The sequence below is a fragment of the Delphinapterus leucas genome, chromosome 8 (assembly GCF_059928025.1).
Source record: "Delphinapterus leucas isolate spDelLeu-1000000601 "Yukka" chromosome 8, BTC_Dleu_Yukka2, whole genome shotgun sequence".
NCBI lineage: Eukaryota > Metazoa > Chordata > Mammalia > Artiodactyla > Monodontidae > Delphinapterus > Delphinapterus leucas.
In genome coordinates, this window is record NC_143136.1 from 39,538,667 (window position 1) to 39,552,189 (window position 13,523).

The 13,523-nt window shown below is 36.9% G+C and overlaps 2 protein-coding genes across 5 annotated transcripts in view; one reads left to right on the forward strand and one right to left on the reverse strand.

The window, feature by feature from the left end:
* Positions 1-4,170, forward strand: part of DNAH7 (dynein axonemal heavy chain 7) — a 248,143-nt gene extending 243,973 nt beyond the window's left edge. The window contains exon 65 of the mRNA XM_089915967.1: positions 1,159-4,170. Within this exon, the coding sequence (XP_089772093.1) occupies positions 1,159-1,365 (207 nt within the window). The 3' untranslated portion in view covers positions 1,366-4,170. The remainder of the gene's footprint in view (positions 1-1,158) is intronic.
* The window catches only part of SLC39A10 (solute carrier family 39 member 10), a 104,876-nt gene continuing 92,018 nt past the window's right edge, over positions 666-13,523 (reverse strand). For all 4 annotated transcript variants that reach the window (XM_022567290.3, XM_089915965.1, XM_089915966.1 and 1 more), the window contains 2 exons: positions 10,120-10,310; positions 666-4,361 (listed from right to left, as the gene is read on the reverse strand). In XM_022567290.3, coding sequence (XP_022422998.1) covers positions 4,203-4,361; positions 10,120-10,310 — 350 coding nt within the window. In that variant the 3' untranslated portion in view covers positions 666-4,202. The remainder of the gene's footprint in view (positions 4,362-10,119; positions 10,311-13,523) is intronic.

Below are 13,523 nucleotides of genomic sequence, written 5' to 3' on the forward strand. Positions count from 1 at the left end.
ACCTACCATATATACCAAGATACTGTGGGCAGAGAAAGTTTCAAGTATGGGACCCAAATTGAAAGTCACAAGGGCAAATGTTTGCAATTTCAGAAGTTGATTTGGATCCATTTTTTTCTTTCATATGGAAACTCTTAAGTTTGTGGTGAATAGAAGCATTTTATAAGTGGATAATTCTCCCAAAAAAGGAAGTCATTTAGTAAGAAAAATTCTCATTAAAAAAATCCACTTAGTTGAAATACATCCAACTTGAGTGTTGCAAGTCCTTGTATTTAATGATATCTGAAAAACTGCTTTATGGATCTCCACAGTTATGTGGGAGAGAGACTAGCACCCTTATTAATTAGCTCCTTCATACAATTTGTGCTTAAACCTGAGAAACCAGAAAAAGGGCTCCAAACAGTGGGGCTGTTGAGACTTATCACCTCAAGTATTGCTATTATTACTACTGGAAAAAGGAATTCCGAGTTTTAAAACCATTGTTTCACCTTTCTGATGACAGTTTGTTCTTTACTCTTATATTCAGAGATCAACTTGCCCTAAAATCTTATTGAGATTGGTGAGGTTCAACTATGCTTAACATTCTAGGAACTTGGCTAATGACCCTCTAAGAATAATGTGGTTGTAGTGTAGTTATAAAGGCAACTATGTTTTAAACAGCACAATATACATAATAGGCCCTTTAAAATAGCCACGTAACATGGGGAGGTGATCTCGTTCTAAAATCACTGATAAAAGTCCTTTCAGAATATTTTGGGATTGGCCTTTAATAAAGCAACATGATTTTGAGTATCAGTGGTGGCAGATAAACCTTTGAAAAAGTATACCTGATTTTATTATTGTAAGCACCAAAGGTCATCCTCAGGTAGGTATGGTAGGGAGATGAATAAACAATGGATAGTATGCTTTTTCAGAGAGTAGGTGGAAATGACTCTTTTCTCATTTAGCTTCGTATATACTGGCTCTGAAGATAGCTCTGAGAGCTCTAAAAGAAGAATGTTGTGAGCAATGGCAGCACTGCTGACAAAGATAAAATCGATTTAGCCCATAGAAATCTGCAGACATAACTAAAACTTTATGCCAACGATTCCATATTAGGTTCAATTATATGTAAATTTAACAACAGCCTTGACTTAAATTTTGTCTGCTCTCTTCTAGATGTGGCTAAAGCCTTGTAAGAGGGTAGATATACCAGAACGACCAAGTTATACTGCCCCATTGTATAAGACAAGTGAGCGGAGAGGAACGTTGTCCACCACTGGCCACTCTACAAATTTTGTGATTGCCATGACTCTTCCCTCTGACCAACCCAAGGAGCACTGGATCGGACGGGGTGTAGCATTGTTATGCCAACTTAATTCATAATTAGAAGGTATCATTTCCCTGTTCCTATTTCTTGTTAGATGGTTGAGTAGAAATTAATTATATTTTACTTTTTAAAGAAGTTATTTGGTTTAAATCAATTTGACTAGTTATACTTAATTATAAATTCATTTATGTGCAAATGCAGCCTATATTTAAAATGATTCATACTTCAGTGTAAGGAATCTAACATAAAGACTAAACAAAACACACTGGTATATTTGCTCTTTCTGAATAACTTTATTTTGGGAGCGTTCCATAAGCATTAGGAACATACATAAAATGACACACCACTGTTGACAATGAAAAAAAAACAGCATTTGATCATTTCCAGCTTTATAAATTTTAAAAAAATGATTCAGTTACAACAAAAAAAAAGTTTAGATATTTTAGCAAGTATCACCTTGCAGGACCATAATCACATTTAAGCCACTGACTTACTGTTAATGGAATAAATTCACACTGCATCTACTTACTATAGTATTTCTAAGCATAATCACAGCTGATTGAATGCAATGTGATATACACCAAAATTCATATGGATGTCACACAGTGACAGCATTGTACAAGTAACATTAATGACCTCCAACAAACACATGTTAAATTAGACTGGTCAAGCTAAAGGGAATGTTGGAGCCAAAGAGAAATGTAGTGGAATTCAGATTGTCTAGTAAGACTTGAAACTATACATTAGGATGATGTGAAAACTAAATACTGGTGGAACCCTAAACAAAACACTAGCAGCAACTGTTACAGCCCTCTTAAAAGTTTAAAGAAATCTAGCAAATAAAGATAATAGCAGTTTTGAGAGGATATAAAACTTTTATATACTTCAGCATAACCTATTTATTTGCTTTAAATCAGGCATTTCTTTTTAAGTCTGGGAGTATATTCCAGCTGTTGCTTTTCATAAAAGAAGTTTTAAAAATAAGCAGACTTAATGCTGGAATGCAGAATCCTCCTTGGGCATAAAAACCCCAAAATGAACTATAAATATATCTTGGTTCAGAAAGCAAGATATTTGAATTACTTCAAGTTGGCAGTACTAAATAAAATATCAGCACCTTTGAGCTGGGTTGCTTGAGGGGCCAAGCAATGAGATGAGGACTGTCCTAATTCAGTGCCCAGTGCTGAAAGTGATCTACGTATAAAACTCCTACTTGTCACAGGAGGCCATGGAGAAAGCCAGAAATAATTTTTCAAATTCAGGCATAAATTAAGGAAATAACATCTAATAAGCTCCCTTGCTTTACCGCATAAAGAAGAAATACTGGCAACACTCTTAATACCTGAATGCATGTGCTGCTTTCAGTTTTGTTTTTTGTTTTAAAGTTCATGGAGTAAGAGGAAAGGAACTGGGGAAAGGAGGAGGACTAAATGAATACATTTCAAATGGAATGGAACGAGTCTGGCTCTTAAATATCTGAACAATAAGATTTTTAAAGCAGCCACACAGGTAGCCAAGCAGATTAAAACAAAGCTGCCTGCACGTAGTTCAAATACAGTTTACCTGGCATAAATGAAGACCATGTGGCACACAGAGAGCTACATGCATATGATTAATACTACAAATTATTAGGTCAAAATTCAGGATAAACATGGCTTGCATTTCTCACAAATCATTCACAATTTATGGCAGGAGAACAGGGTACCTAAAAAGAAGAGACTAATTCCTATCAGGCACCAACAGCATATCTTGGCACAAAATGATCATGTGATTTCAGCTGAGTTACTGAACTTAAATGCATCTTCCAAGTTACCTGGTACCATGAGAGCCATGGTATCAGTGGAGATCATCCTCATATCCGTTTTGACACTCCACGTACAGATTATGGACACGGTAAACTTGCCGCCTTACAACGTTACCTCCAGCCAGAGCATGTGCTCTAGGTTCCAATGCCAAACTGGTAGAGCACTGCGTTCATTTAAAACTTAAATTTCCCAAATAACTAAAGGAAATCTGAATATTTAGACCACGTTTGGGTTCTTCATTTCACTGACATTTTCTAAAGGGTTACAATTTTAAGGAAAAAAACATTTTACCACATGCTCCAACCCCTTACCCCTACCAAAAAACCCAAGACAAAAACAAAAGTTAAAAAAAAAAAACAAACCCAAACACCAAGTATAATATTAATAAAAGAACCGTTATGAATCTTTCATTAAACTGAAGCTCACACAAATGTACAATCACAAATTTCAGTAGTTTAGGCTGCAAGTTTAAATCCTATGCAAATATATACAAAAATAGTAACTCTAGATTCAAGAATAAGGGCTTTTCCCAATGCTAAATCCATATTCTAATGCAGCCTGAGCTTTCTTCTAGGTGCTACAGTCTACTTTCTGCAGATTCAAAGCTGTGTCAAGTTGATCCCTATTACCACATGTATACATGGAGCTGAATTAAAGGACAATACAATTCATTTTCAGCACAAAGAAAAGTCTTCCCAAAGTCCATTTAAAATATTTTTAAAGTTTAAGGGATTTTTTTTGGTTCAATTTCTATTTCTGCATAGCCACAGAAGTTTCTACTAATAAAGAGACTACTTTAGTGTTTTATATGATTATTTTTTTTAAAAGTCTTAATCAAACCTATATCAACATCGGTTCACAGAGTCCCGTTTTCTCCTTTCTTTATCACAAGCTTTATATTTCTAAAAGACCCCTTCATGCAGGGAAAACAGTACTGAGCACCGGTCTTTGTGGTCAGGCTCAAATCTGTGAACTTGTAAGTAGTGCAAGCCACTGACTTTTCTTTGAGCAATGTGCTTACAGTACAAGGAACAGATGCAAAGCTGCATGGTAACATTCTTGTAATCAGCAGTGATTGCTGGGAATGGTCAAAAGTGGAGGTCAAACACAATTTTGTCTTCATAGAGGGCAATTACCAGCATGATGGCAAATCCAAACAGCAATCCTAAATTCTGAAGAATGAATTGCCCCACTGGACAGAAGCCATGTTCTTCATTGTCACCATCACCATGCAACATTTCTGGAAGCTAAAAAATATTTTAAAAATATTTTAAAGCAATTTTGTATAATATTTTACTCATTTTTTTTTTTACATTTTCCTACATAAGAAAACTAGTGACTAAAGCACAACTACTAATAACTATTTTATTGAAACAATGTTAACCATAACACATATTTTAGTCAAACACTAAGAAAGTTTATGCTCTAGCTGTGTACTAAGTAAACACTATATCTGTACCCTCCTCATCCCCCAACAAATGCACATAATATATGTACTAGTCACTTTTTTAAAGTTACTGTCCACTGACATTTATGCTAAAGTATTAAGACAAGTTACTGTTGCAAATAAGACTCTCAGAAAAGAACACCACAATTCCCACATTTACTGATCTGTCTTAAGCTCACTGAGAAAGTAAGATTCCTTTGGGGGATATTTCATTCAAAATTGTATCATTTCTTCACCCTTTTCCATCTAAAATTCTCATTTCCAACTGCACATTTCATCAAGGGTACACATTAACAGACAATTCCAAAATTGGTATCTCTATGCCCTTAAAAGCCACTATTTTCCTTCCGACAACAGACACAGAAAATAGTATATCAAGGCTACACAGCAGAACTACCAAGTTAAGCACACTGCCTTCACAGTGTACTCTATTCTCGTAAGTGATAAAATTTTAAAGTTTCCAATATCTTTAAAGGCACAGTACATTGAAAAGTACAACTCAACTTCTAAAGCACAAGCATATATTACATTTAAAGATAATCCAGGGACTTCCCTGGTGGTGCAGTGGTTAAGAATCTGCCTGCCAATGCAGAGGACACGGGTTTGAGCCCTCGTCCGGGAAGATCCCACATGCTGCGGAGCAACTAAACCTGCGTGCCACAACTACTGAGCCTGTGCTCTAGAGCCCGCTAGCTACAACTACTGAGCCTGCATGCCACAACAAGTGAAGCCCGCACACCTAGGGCCTGTGCTCCTCAACAAAGAGAAGCTACCACAATGAGAAGCCCGCGCACTGCAACGAAGAATAGCCCCCGCTCGCCGCAACTAGAGAAAACCTGCGTGCAACGAAGACCCAATCCAGCCGAAAATAACTAAATAAAATTTATTAAAAAAAAAAAAAAAAAGACATAGTTCAGGGACTTCCCTGGTGGCGCAGTGGTTAAGAATCCACCTACCAATGCAGGGAACACGGGTTTGATCCCTGGTCCGGGAAGATCCCACATGCCGTGGAACAACTAAGCCTGTGCGCTGCTACTACTACTGAGCCTGCGCTCTAGAGCCCGCGAGCCACTACTGAAGCCCACATACTGCAACTACTGAAGCCCATGCGCCTAAAGCCCGTGCTCTGCAACAAGAGAAGCCACTGCAATGAGAAGCCTGCACACAGCAATGAAGACCCAACACAGCCAAAATATAAATTTAAAAAAATTTAAAAAATAAATCCATAGTTCAAAGTATAAAACTTAAATCTTTAACGTGTCTAAGGAAATGAGATTTGCTGAAGATGCAATGTATGTGATTATAAGCATAAATTCTTCCCACCCAAACCTAATCAAAATTGCAAAAGAACTATTTCCAATTTTCATGTTCACTTTTCTGTTTTTTTTCAAGTTTGCAGTGAATATCTACAGAAAGATGACATTGATATGCTACTCTCTATTGGACACTAAGCTTTACTCCAAACAATAGCTTGGTGCTTTGGGGTTTAGGGAGGAGAAATGTAGCGTTAAGTACATAATGCCTGCCTAGGAAGAAACGTCCTTAATCATTATTAAATAATGAGTACAATTAATCCAACTTCCATGCTCTGACAGTGCCACAGTATATTTAACAATCACCTGAGGGTCCTATTTAAGAAGTACTTCATGCTGGTCATCTATTCTGTTTAGAAGTCTAAGGCAGTAGTGCACGCTAATGGAGGTTACTGTTCTTATCCAGCAGAATTAAGTAGTTGTGACAGAGACCATTACAAATGTCAAAGCTGAATAATTGTGACAGAGACTATATGGTCCACAAGCTTAAATATTTACTATCTGTCCCTTGCCAACCCCTGGATTAAGACTAAAACTGGCCAGTTCCTACCTATGGTTTTAGTAAGAAGACTATTTTATTACGTTTTTCCCCAAGTTTTTATAGTTACAAAAACTTTCAGTTCTAACTTTCCTTAATATTTAAGCATAAACATTGTATGTTTCACAGAAATATCCCCTCTAGATATGTGCACATACCAACAAGAAGAGGCACCATAGTGCTTCAATTCTATCCTGAATGCCAACACCAATGTTGTCTGTCATAACCACAGCTAAGAGCCAGCCAGTACCTACCTCTCTGACCACAGTTGTTAACATGCAACAATGCTCCAGATTGGTTGATAAACAGGTGCTATTCAAAGCCCCCTAAAAACCAGATGCTTCCAACTGGGTATCCTAAAGGTACTAAAACTTCTGGTACTGTTGCTATCTTACTGAATGACTCTACATCAATAAAAACTTCCCCCTTATAGCCAAAGTGGTCTTTGTAAAATAAAAATGAGATGTCATTGTTGCTTAAACCTTTTAATGGTCCCCCAAAATTTACAAGATAAGCTCTAATCTTTTTAACATGGCACGTTGTGTGACTCACGATCCGATCACCAACTACCTAATTAATGACACTGTAGATATATTATCTATTTCCTAAATGAACCCTAAAATATATGTGGATAGTCTGTCCCTGTCTTCTAGAATATTTAGGTGTTTTCCAATTGTGACATTATAACTACTCTGCAAAGAACATTTTCATATGGTTTTATTTTTATTTATTTGCTTGTTTTATTAGCAGTAATCATTTTACTTTATTTCCTCAGAATACAGTCCCAGGAGTAGACTCACTGGTCAAAGAATGATGCTATTTATTATTCTGTTTTCTTATATGCCCTTTCCTCTTGCTTCCGATGAACTCTTTTACCTTCTTTAAGACTTGGCTCAAATTTCCTATTCCAGAAAAACTTCCCTAATTTTATTACCCAATTTTTTAGCCAGCCTCCCTCTGTAGTTCCACAAACACGTTGCACCACTCTATCATAACACGTATCCAAAGAATTATAATTAATGGCTGCTTTTCTTCTTCATTAGACTATAAATCCTTACTGTAATGACTCTCTGGTTCTTTTTACACTTTTAGCTCTCTAATGTAAGAATTAGCTCATTCATTCTTTATTCAACTAATTATGAAGTACATCTCCAGCAGTAAATGAAATATGACAAAAACGCCTGCCTTCCCAGAACTGATATCATAGTGGGACACACAATGAGCTCAATAAATGTTTAATGTGTTATTAGTAGATTGAGATACAAGTGCAAAGGAAAAAAAAGTAAAGTAGGAATAGAGGATGTGAAATGTCGGTGCAGAGACTGAAATTTTAGATAGGATGCCTCAAGAAGTGAGGGAGCTAGCCAGGAGAATGTCTGCGAGATATCCCACAGGAGTGACCAGCAGGAACCAGGGCCTGAGCCACAGTGTGCCTCGCAGAGGAGCAGGAGAGGAGGTGAGGTAAGGTTAGGAAAGTTAGGGATGGAAAGGGAGAAGAAATGCTCAGGAGGATTAAAAACCCTGAAGGTCAAAAGAAGAACTTTGTGCTTCTACTCTGAATGAGATGGAAAACCATGGAGGGATCTGAAGCTCACAAGTGACATGATCTAATCTTACAAGGATCACACACAAAAAAATCTCCCAAAGTGCGTTGTAGATATAGAGTGTGGTGGACAGGGCAAGGGCAGAAGCAGGGAGAACAGTTAGAAAGAGAAAGATGATGGTGGCTGGAGTGAGAGTGGAGTGGAGGTGATGAGGAGATGGGAGCCCTCAGCAGATGTGGGAAGGACAGAAAGAGGGGAGCCAAAGAATGATACTCAGGGTTTTGATCTGCACAACCAGAAGAATAAAGTTATTATTAATAGATGTGGGATTCTATAGGTGGTGCTGGTGCAAAGAGCAGGGTTGGCAAATATCAAGAGCTAGTTTCTGAACATATTAAGTTGGCAACACCTTTTAGATATTCAGGTAAGCAGGTAGACAGGCTAATCTGGAGTTAAGGAAAAGGCCTGGGCTAAAGATGTGAACTTAGGAATTATCAGCCAATAAATATTTAAAGCCATGAGACTAGGTAAGATTACTTAGAGGCCTTTCACCAACATTCAGAGGTAAGGGAAGAGAAGAAGATCCAGCAAAAGACTAAGAAAGCTAGAAAGGTGGGGAGCCAGGAAATGGTGGTGGTACAGAAGCCAACGGACCAGGAGGCATCCCAAAGAGAAGAGAATGATCAACAGCCAAATGCTGCTGTTAGGACAAGGGAAATGAAGATGGACAGGGTAAGTGACCAGTGGACTGAGCAATAATGTCGTGGTCAATGGTAGATCTGACAAAGTAACATGGCAGAGCGGTCAGGGAGAAAACCTGATGAGCTAGACTCATGAGAGAAGAGAATTAAAAAACAAGAGCGGGTGATTTGCTATAACAGGGAAGGAGAGTAATAAATAGGGTGGTAGCTAAAACTGAAACTGGATTTTAAAAAGATCCTTTTCCCCTACCGTTTTAAGATGGGAAAAGTAACGAGGTTTATACGATGATAGAAATGATCCAGCAGAGAGGGAAAAACAAATGATGCAGGAAAAAGAGGGGGAAATTTAAGGGAGTTAGTGAGAGAGGGGATAGATAAGGTCTAGGGAACAGTCTGAAGGAGCTGGCTCTAGCTAGGAACATAAACATTTCTTCATAGTAAAAAGAACGACGTTAAACAGGCATCGATACAGGGAAATGAGTAGAAACGGTGATGAGAGCTGGTTGGAGCTGGTCTTGGTGGCTTCGGTGTTCTCCATGAAATAGGAAGCAAGGTCATCAGCTAAGCGTGAGGACAATAAATGAGGTATTAGAGGCCTACGGAGAGGGGGGGGAAATGGCTGCCTCTAGGTACAAAATATAAATAATTTTTATTTTTTCTTATTTTCTAAACTTTCTATAATAAACAGTCATTAAAAATTTAGGTTATATAATTTGATATGAGACTATCTAACAGATCCCACCAGAAAGAAAAGTGAATACAATATCTAGTTAAAAACAGAAAGTAACCAAATTGTTAGTTCTGCAAACGCACTGCCTAACATATTTAGGATATTAAAGTAAAATTAATTGTTAGTGTTTAGATTTATTAACTTTAAACTGAAGTTAGAAATAAGGGAAATTATGTAAATCCCTTGGAATATACATCATTTCCTGCAGAAGACTGGCTTACCTAAGAGGTATAGTATTTCCTTCTTGTTTGCTATAAAGCAAGCTCGAAGAATCACTTTGTTAACAACAAAAAAACATTTACACCCCAATATTACAAAACCTTCAAAGTAGTATAATAATTCTGTAATTTTATCTTTGTGTGTGTGTGTGTGTGTGTGTGTGTGTGTGGTACGCAGGCCTCTCACTGTTGTGGCCTCTCCCGTTGCGGAGCACAGGCTCCGGACGCGCAGGCTCAGCGGCCATGGTTCACGGGCCCAGCCGCTCCGCGGCATGTGGGATCTTCCCGGACCGGGGCACGAACCCGAGTCCCTTGCATCGGCAGGCGGACTCTCAACCACTGCACCACCAGGGAAGCCCTAAATGTCTTTTCTTTATTTAAGATATCACATGTCTTTAAAATGGGTTATATTTATTAGTCTTTCAAACTACATCCAGATTTCTTCCATTTTTGGAAGTTGCATTCTATTTACAGATTTAGTGTAACAACAAAAATATAAAATAAGCCGTCTTACCATATCCACCAAGGCTACGTAGAGGAACATGCCTGCAGTGATGGCAAAGATCCAAAGTGTGATGTTATTGGCATACTGACCAACAGCTGTGCCTATGAGCATGCCTATGTAAGCCATCATGGCAGAGAGGAGGTTGTATACAATTGCTTGCTTTACAGTCATGCCTGCTTTAAGAAGAACTGCAAAATCACCTGCAGTTAAGACATAATGTGAGTTTTAAAACCACAGAATTTTACACACAAATTCAGGAAAACTCCAATAAAAAACAAAATTAAGAATGACATAAAAAAGATATAGCTTTATAATGAAATTTCACTTTTTACTTAAACCTTAATACATGCAAAAACGGGTGAATCTCAAAGGCATGATGCTGAAAGATAGTCTGAAAGGTTATACATGATTCCATTTATATGATATTCTGAAAAAGATAAACCTATAGTGATGGAGAACACTCAGTGGTCACCAAGGGGCAAGGACAGAAAAGGGATGTGACTATAAAGGGATCGCATGAGGGGGTTTGTTGAGGTGATGGAACTGTTACCCTTGATGGTGGCAGCACTGACACAAATCTATATACACGTTAAAATTCAAAGAACTGTACATCAACAAGCAAGGTCAATTTTACTGGATAACGTGAAATGAAAACTTTAAAAAACACAAGAAAAACATAAGAAAAAAAGAACTTCACCACTGCTCTTTTTGTGAGTAGCAAATAGAGCTTTCTGCTCTGATCTCTGCCCTTTTTTCAAAGGGAAATGGGCTAAGAAAGAACAGAGGTAACAGACTCTGTATGCTATTTATATTTAGGTTTTATTTATTCCAAAAGAAAAATTAAAGCTTAATTCTGAAAATCCTAAAAATGTAAAAAAAGAATAAAGAGATTTTTCTTACTCATCTAAAGCTAGAACACTAGGTAAAGAAAGGATTAAATATTGTTTAGAGAGACATTACTAGAAGGGCAAAATGCTGCTAGAACTAATAGTCTTTAAGCTAAAGGGTCAAAAGCAATAGTTTTACTAATTATAACAATTTTTTTTTAACTTTTGTTACTAAATATGCCAATGTCCAATCAATTACTGAACATTCAGTATATGCAAGGTAATATATAGAATACTGAGGTGGGGGGCAGGGGCTTGTTTCTTTCCCTTAAGAAGGGATCTTACATGACTAAAAGTACATGATCTGGGTTGGGTTTTTTTTAAGTTATCATTACAAGGTTCTCATTTACAACAGAGAAGCAGAAGTTAACAGCAAAGAAATCAGTGCAAGGCATTATTTTCCATGTTTCAATGAATTGCTACAAACTCCATCCTGCAACATTATTTGGGAAAGTTAAGATAATACACCTAAGGAGATTATCTACCAATGGCTTCTAAACTGCCATTCTCCAGTTTTCCATCTAATACTATTCTTCCTACATCTTTTCCCTCTGATCCTAAATACTTAATTCTCCTGGTGAGACTTGGATTCAATGTCAGCTTTTACCTCTTCTCTCCCCTAGAGTTTTAAGTTCCTCTGGCCTTTCTTCCTCGGCCTCCTCTAAGGAAAGAGTTCCCTAACTTCTTCCTCTGCAAATTTCCTCACCATATTTTTAGTAATTCACCCATCAGTTGTATTAAAGGGACAATTTCATTAAGCAGGCAATTAGGTAATACAAAATGAGACTACAGAAGTGTCTTTTAGGTTATAAAACACAGTGTTTCCTTTTGTAATTTCAAAATAGGATTTTAAAAGGAGCATTACTGAATACTCAATGAACCAAATATCACAGGTAAAACTCTATCAATTCTGATGCCTTCCCTGATATTACTGCGTAGGAAGATGATTGCTTTCATCCCTGAATAACAACCAAACAGCATGAATTAACTAGTCAAGATTCAAGATGAATTATTTAGTTAATACTTTAAAAAATTAAGGTGTAACTTACATACACAATTCCCCCCTTTTCTGACCTTGTGTTCTATGAGGTTTGACAAAAGTACATACCATGTAACCATAACCGCCATCAAACTATAGAACTATTTCATCATGACCTGCCCCTGCCCCCGCAAATTTCCTCAGGCCCCTCAGTCCTAGGCAATCGTTGATCTGCTTTGTGTCCCTACAGTTTTGCCTTTCCCAGAACATCATATAAATTGAATCATACAGTATGTAGTCCTTTGAGTCTGCATTTTTTTCACTTAGCATGATGTGTGTAAGATTCATCCATGTTACAATTTATATCAGAAAACCACTGCTTTTTACTGCTAAGTGATATCCCAAAGATGAACAATAGCTTGTTTATCCATTCAGCAGCTTCAAGACGTTTAGGTTGTTTCCAGTTTGGGGCAATTATGAAGAAAGCCACTATATACATTCATAAATAGATTTTTGTGTCAGCGAAAGTCTTCATCTCTTGCATGTAGATACCTAGGAGTGGGGTTTCTGGCAGCAATTTATGAGAGTTCTGGTTGCTCCCCACCCTTTTCAGCCCACGATGACAAATCCAGTACCTCAATTCTCATGTGTTTATCTGTTATCGGTACAACTTCTTTAGTGAAATGCCTGTTCAAGTCTTTTACCCATTTTTTGTTGTTGTTGAATTGTTGGTTTTCCTATTCTTTAAAAATCCTAAGTTTTTTGTCAGATAAATATTTTCCAAATACTTATTCCCAGACTGTGGCTTGTCTCTTCATTCGTTTAAGTGTCTTTTGTGTAGAGTTTTTACTTTTTATGAAGTCCACTTTCTTACTTTTTTCCTTAGTGGAGCATGCTTTTTGTATTGTATCTAAGAACAACCTGCCTAATCCAAAAAACACAAAGATTTTCTCCTATGTTTTCTTCTAAAAGTCTTTTATATTTAAATTTTCTTCATTTAGATCAATGATCCATTTTGAGTTAATTTTTGTCTGTGGTGGGAGGATTTTTTTGCAAGTAGACATCCAATTATGGCAGCAACATTTGTTGAACAAACTATTCTTTCTACATGGAATTTCCTTTGCATTTTTCTTGGATTCTATACTCTGTTCCACTGATTTATGTGCCTATTCTGTAACCAATATAAATTGTTTTGATTATTGTGGATTTACAATAAGTCTTAAATTCAACTTTGGTGTACATTTTCAAAATTCTTCTGGCCATTCCTTTCCCTTTCCATAAAAATTTTTGGAAAAAACTCATTTATCTCCAAAAAAGCCTGCTGGGATTTTAACTGGGAATGTAATGAATCTATATAGAGAATTAGTATATTAAAAATACTGAGTCTTCTGGTCCATAAACCTATAATAGATCTTCATTTAGGTTTCCTTTGACTTCTTTTGTTGGCAAATTGTAGTTTTCAGCATACAGATTCTATGTAATTTTGTTAGATTTAACCAAAGTAGTTTGTGTTTTTTGGTGTTACTGTAAACAGTACTTTTTAAAAA